Source organism: Arachis hypogaea, chromosome 1, assembly GCF_003086295.3.
Source record: "Arachis hypogaea cultivar Tifrunner chromosome 1, arahy.Tifrunner.gnm2.J5K5, whole genome shotgun sequence".
Classification (NCBI taxonomy): Eukaryota; Viridiplantae; Streptophyta; class Magnoliopsida; order Fabales; family Fabaceae; genus Arachis; species Arachis hypogaea.
Window position 1 is genome coordinate 95218661 of NC_092036.1, and position 6000 is coordinate 95224660.

Below are 6000 nucleotides of genomic sequence, written 5' to 3' on the forward strand. Positions count from 1 at the left end.
AGATGATGATATTTTTTAAAATAAATGTTACACAAGTTTCAGTTTCCATTCTCAGGAATTTCAGTCATCTCTATCTCTATTTTCTGGAAGTACCGAAGAGATTAAAATTTTGTATTCCAAAACTGAAATTTTAGTTATAATCTCTAACAACCAAACATAATACTCAATCTTCCAATCTCAGACCTTAAGGTTCTTGAACCGCACTCTGTATTGAAAGTACTATTATCTATGATGATACAAAATCCCTAATCTATTGCTGACAAAAAAAAAAAACGGTAACATCTAGCAGCTTAGCATTTTAATTTTGAACAAGAGATGAAATATTCACTATTTGGCCATCAATGCAGAGGAGTTTGAATTATGCCAGTTGTTGTACTTTTGCTTGAAGTTGACAATATAGCTCATTACTCTCTTGTCCGGCCAACTCACAAAGTTCTTGTTTCTATTGAATTATATCTGTAATGCCAAAAACCATCGAATCCCTGGACCCTAGCAGTAGATAAAGTTACCACAACCACTATAAGTCACTTAATTAGCAACCACATGGTTTTTCTTCTCTTCATCTTCTTAGTCTATTTAAGAGTCCAATAATTCATGGATCTTGGACGATCTTCGTGCACCATGAAAATCACAAATTTAAGTAAAGATTAATTTTTGCTTCAGCGCAATTTACCCGAAGTGCTTTCATAACTTCATTTATACCTATCAAAATCGAGTTATTTTATGGGGTACAACAACAACGAATAAATTGGCCTTAAAGCCACTACTATAAAATAACTAATCATATACCACAATATATTTTAATGCACTAGTACACGTTTGGGAATTTTCTAAAATCCAATAAAAGGAACTTTCGGCTACAATCCTATGGAAAATTACGCTATCATCCGTCACCATGACTTTTCTTCTCCCTATCCTAGGAGTTGACAGGTTTTCCATTCAGCTTGGGAAAAGGGTCTTGCTTGCTCAATACAACCACTTTGCTTTTATGGGCAAAATAACCCTTCATGAGATTCTTATATATCAGAATGGCCATTATACACTCTACCTGCAAAGCATCAAATATTTATTATTTTTTTTTTTTCTTTTCAAAAAAAACTCTGAAAATGTTATTTATTTGATTTGTTTAATTTTGAAAGAGATAAGCAGAAGTAGGAAAGGAAAGAAGAAGAATTTAAAGAGATAACCTCTTCAACATCCATGTCAATTTCAAGCCATTTCAATGCTTTAACAATAACATCCAACTTCACCTGATGGGCTTTACTTGGGTCCTTCTGCTTTTGAATAATGTAACTGCCATTTGAAATCAGTGATTCAAGTAAATATCAGAATCATCTATCAACACACATATACAGTGAAATGGAGATACAAGGTGAATATGGATACTTACATCTTCTTTACTAATCTCTGGTATACTTGAAGTTCCAACTTCTCTAGGACAAGATATACGCCTGATCTCAAGAACCTATAAAAGATGTGAACCGAATTATTGTCTCTAGGGTCTAGAACAAATTTGGAACAATTCTGTTAGGGACAGAGCTCCTAATGGAATTAAAGTTAACAAAAGAAGGAGATTCAAGAGTATTTCAGGTAGTGTTGGAAATATGACTAACGCCGTGGTGGCTGAGGGGGTCTCTAACTGATAGCTAAGCTGGACAGTGTGTGAGGAATGTGATGATTGCATGTGAGTGCATAAAACCGTTAAGGGGGAGAAGGGGATATTTGTAGGGATGTGAGAGTTAAGGAGGTAAGCTGAATATTGGTTGGAATTGGGAGAGTAGAGCTGCTCCACAGTGCTCTGTGTTTTCCTTTCTTTTTTGCCTTTCTTTCATAAGTTTTCTTCTAAATCCTCTTCACTGATTTCAGTGATAAATACAATTATCATTTCCTTCTATTTGTTCTCTGTTGTCAAATTCCTTATCAGGAAACAAGGATGAGCAATCCTACCTGTTCTCATGATCTTGGAGTGCACGCCGAAGAAGCCGCAGATCCCCCCTTCTGAGAGCTTGCACAATGTCACTGTACTGTCCAACATTAGAGGATGTTATTTATATTGAAACTTCATAGGCACAAAAACTTTTGTATAACTATAAATGAGACCTATCAAAGGAATCTGCAAAGATTTCTTTTTGAATTTACCTTTCAATTTCATACCAAAATAACCACATTAATAATAGGGCAGCATGCAAAATTTTCTTGATATGTTCATTCTGTTCTAATCTGTCTGAACTAGCTCTCAATTTGGCAGTCATTAAGTATAATTGGCTACAACTAACAATGTAAGATAATTGATTCAACCACCCTAACTTATAAGTTATTTTGCATTTGCCACCCTAATCTATTGCAATCATCTCATCTACTTTCCACTAATAATTATCAGTTATATCCTTATATTCTTGTTTTGGTTATGAAACAAAAAATATACATCCATTACCATGAGTGTGTTCATGGAAAGGTTGTAACATACCTCAAGCAGACTGTACTTCTCCAAAAGCATATTTGTAGGTAATATGCCTATTGAAAGCTTCACCGGGATAAGATGTTTAAGAATCATCCTGTGTGAAACAAAAACAATTATCCAATCATCCTCAGACCAATGCTTAAGGATTGTTCATCTAAATAAAGGTGCATTTTTACGGTGGCTTTATGGCTGCAAGCACATCCTAGACAACCTACTAAAACCCCACTTCATTCAAATACAATGTACACAGTTGGCACACCTGAACAAACCTTATATTGGCTTCACTCCGTGGGTTGCAATGCTCTAAGGCATATGATAATTTATGATCAGCCTGTCAAGGTGCACATTGAAATTGAAGAGGTTTCAGCATTCATTTATTTTAGCTAACATATTGCAAGCTTACAGAAATGTTTATTGAAAGTTAGCATCAACTAAAAACTACATACATCAGAGGTAAATTGCAGAAAACTACAAAGCCAACAAACATTGCAGAAGGTATCACAACACAGACACTGTAAATAATTTTAACCGAATGTGGATTACTTACTGCAGGAAAATTTTCATTGAAAACTTCAAGACGGCCAGTATAGTACATGTAAGTAACCTGAAACACACTAAAAATATAAATCATCTAGAGAATATATTGTATATGCATATAGAGAAGATGCATACATAAAGTAATCAAACTCTAACCTTGTCTCTCTTAGGAAATTCCTCAAAGTCAAATATGCGTGCAGTTTCAATACTCCGTATCACACTACGGCAAAGATGAACTGTACCCAACTACAAAACCATTTATAGAAGAAAAATTCAAGTTATAAATTAAAAGATGTCAATAATATGAAGCACGGTACAACATGAAACACTGTTCAATTGGACAAACCCAGTATGAATTTTACTTATGGTGATGTTTCAGGCTATATAACTATGGTATAATTTTTTCTCCAAGCAAAAAATGTAAATAAATTTATAACGCAGGTGGAAGTATTTCGATGTGTTCGTGAAATGGTCTACACGGATTACAGTTATAGTAACTATTACAAAGTGGCCCCACACTTCCTAAATGTTCAGTTAGTTTAATCTTGGCCAGAACCTTTCTTTGTGACCCCAGTAAACATATCATGCATTTGATAAAATCCAGATGCTCTAGATTTGGACCAGCATTGTGTATCAACTATCAAGAGATTAGATGAAAAAAAAAAGAGTGGAAAAAAGGACTAGGTAACCATAAATACCTTAAAGTAAATCTTGAACAACTGGCAAGTTACATATAGTGCCCCAACACGCTTAGAACCTTTTCCCTGTTATTGCAAGCAAGCCAATAAAGAAGTGAGTGCAATGATTCCCCCTTGCTCACTCACACAATATATATATAACAGTAACCGATATGTAGAAGAATACATACCGCAAGAACACCAAATACTTTCATAAGGAAGGAACCAGCTCCTTTCAATTTCTCCGGGGATTTCCCATTGGAAGCTAACTCTCTATCCGCCTAGAATAGCACAAAACCTCACAGAAAACTTCCAGAATATTTGAAAAAAGAAGAAAAAGAATGAAATGTAAATCGATACCTTCTCGGCAAGAACCCTAATATCATAAACAATGGCATATAAAGCCTCCATAGCCCAGGCAGATTCCCAGTTTCGAAACTCCTGTATAAACGCACTGAAACACACACCAATAAATTCCACGAGATAAAAATTCGAATGAAGAAATAAAGTGAATAGGAAAGGAAGGGTTACTTGGCGGCTTTTTCAAAGGCGGTGTAGGCTTCGAGCAAATTCGATTGACGGTAGCTCTGGAGGCAGCGGAAGAGTGGGAGGATGATGTCAGAGTACTGGCCGTAGTTATCGGAGTTCTTGAGGAGCCTTGGGGCGTCGTGGAAGATGTTGAGGGCGTCGGCGAGGGAGAGGAGGAAATGGGAGTCGGACGAGACGGCGAAGAGTGACTTCAACGAAGCACCGTCTTGGGACGACACGGCGTCGGAGAAACGGTTGAGGTACTCCGTGATCCTTCTATGAGCTTCCCCCATGCTCATGTAAGCCATTCTTCACTCCTTCCCAGCTTCGATTCAGCAAGATTCTAGCTTGTGCGTAACCCTCTTCTCTTGTTAGAGTGTGCCACTCTTTTTTTTTTTTTGGTCAAGGGCTCAAAACTCTCGTTTCCTTATTGGGCCGCAAAACTCTCAACTATTTTTTGGACTTGAATCTGAAGTAACTTCCGAATCCTGTTATTCAGGGTCAGCCCAGAATTTTGGGCTTCCACCTCAATCACTTGGCCCGTTATATTAGTACCAAAAAAAAGAAATAAAGTACAGTATAAAAACTAAGTTGGATTGGTCTAGTGGTTAGCTTACTAATCCACTTAAACAAGTGTCTAACCTTGTGCATATAGCAATTTATTTTTCAGTAACAAACCCTTAAAAGAAAACTCTGATTCGTGAGAAACAAAGAAAACAAAGAGTAAGATAAAAGATTAATTATTTAAAAAATGTTTTAGGATGAGCATTTTGGAGAAGTTCATTAATTTAGAGAGAGTTAGTTCAACATAAATAAGTTGATTGTTAGGCGAATGTCACATGCAAGGTATTATAAACACTTTATAGTGCTAAACCTCAATCACTTGGCGCATTATAGTGTTACCTTATTTAGAGAAAGTTGTAATTAAAGAAAAAAGGTTAAGATAATGTACATATATTTGTGGTGATTATTTTAGGAATAAATAAAGAAGTAAAATATAAAAGATTAATAATTTAGAGCATGTTTTAGCCTGAGCATTTTGGAGAAGTTCATTAAATTAGAGAGAGCTGGTTCAACATAAGTAAGTTGATTAGGCTAATGTCACATGCAGGTATTAATCAACCCTTTAGATACCGAAATAATGATGGCATTGCTTTTGTCTAGTTATTAAGTGATTGATGAGCAAGTGCAACAAAAGAGAAAATGGTTAAGAGGGATTGTTGCAAACTTGTGGCGATTTGTCGAATGAGGAATGGAACGTGATTAGGATTTAGGAAGTTAATCAAATCTTAGTTCTCTCCACTTAGCGTGTGTTTGAATTACAGTTTATAAACAAAAGTTTGTATAAAATTGATTTTAATGATAAATAAATTTGGGTTAACGTAATTTATGTTTGACAATCTTTATATCAAAATTGATTATAGTAAAATAAATGTTATTTAGATTATACTACTTAAAATTATTTTTAGATAAAAAATTACAAAAGAGATATCAATTTAAATAATTTTTTTATATACTTGCAAAATTAGAACACTACTATCAAAAATAATATAAAAAATATTTATCATATAAATAAAATAAATACAATAAAAAATAAAAATATAAAAGAGAGTACTATAAATTTTATAACGTCAAACAAAAAGAAAATATTCTATAATTCTTTTAATATTGTCAGTATTCTTTAATTTAGTATTATTTTGGACTATAAATTTTTTTTATTATTTAATATTCTTTAATTTTTTTTATTTTTAATTCAGTATTCTTCCCAAAGTATTTACCAAGCACACCTTTAATTGA

General features: G+C 34.2%; 1 protein-coding gene across 1 annotated transcript; it reads right to left on the minus strand.

Moving 5' to 3' along the window:
- Positions 1-668: 668 nt before the first annotated feature.
- On the minus strand, positions 669-5121 carry LOC112697244 (enhanced ethylene response protein 5). The gene is made up of 12 exons (XM_025750345.3): positions 4207-5121; positions 4036-4129; positions 3867-3956; positions 3697-3762; positions 3155-3244; positions 3009-3065; positions 2731-2792; positions 2468-2555; positions 1948-2024; positions 1391-1465; positions 1188-1293; positions 669-1048 (listed from the first exon to the last, which is right to left on the minus strand). The coding sequence occupies exons 1-12, from the start codon at positions 4509-4511 to the stop codon at positions 917-919; spliced, it is 1242 nt and encodes a 413-aa protein (XP_025606130.1). The 5' UTR covers positions 4512-5121; the 3' UTR covers positions 669-916.
- Positions 5122-6000: the final 879 nt, after the last annotated feature.

Bases quoted from the DNA above. Each gene is read 5' to 3' on its own strand.
- LOC112697244 (XM_025750345.3), bottom strand. From the start codon at position 4,511: ATGGCTTACATGAGCATGGGGGAAGCTCATAGAAGGATCACGGAGTAC. The intron at 1,466-1,947 runs GTAGGATTGCTC...CATCTTTTATAG, and splicing joins CTCCAAGATCATGAGAACAG to GTTCTTGAGATCAGGCGTAT. The intron at 1,294-1,390 runs GTAAGTATCCAT...TTCAAATGGCAG, and splicing joins CAGAGATTAGTAAAGAAGAT to TTACATTATTCAAAAGCAGA.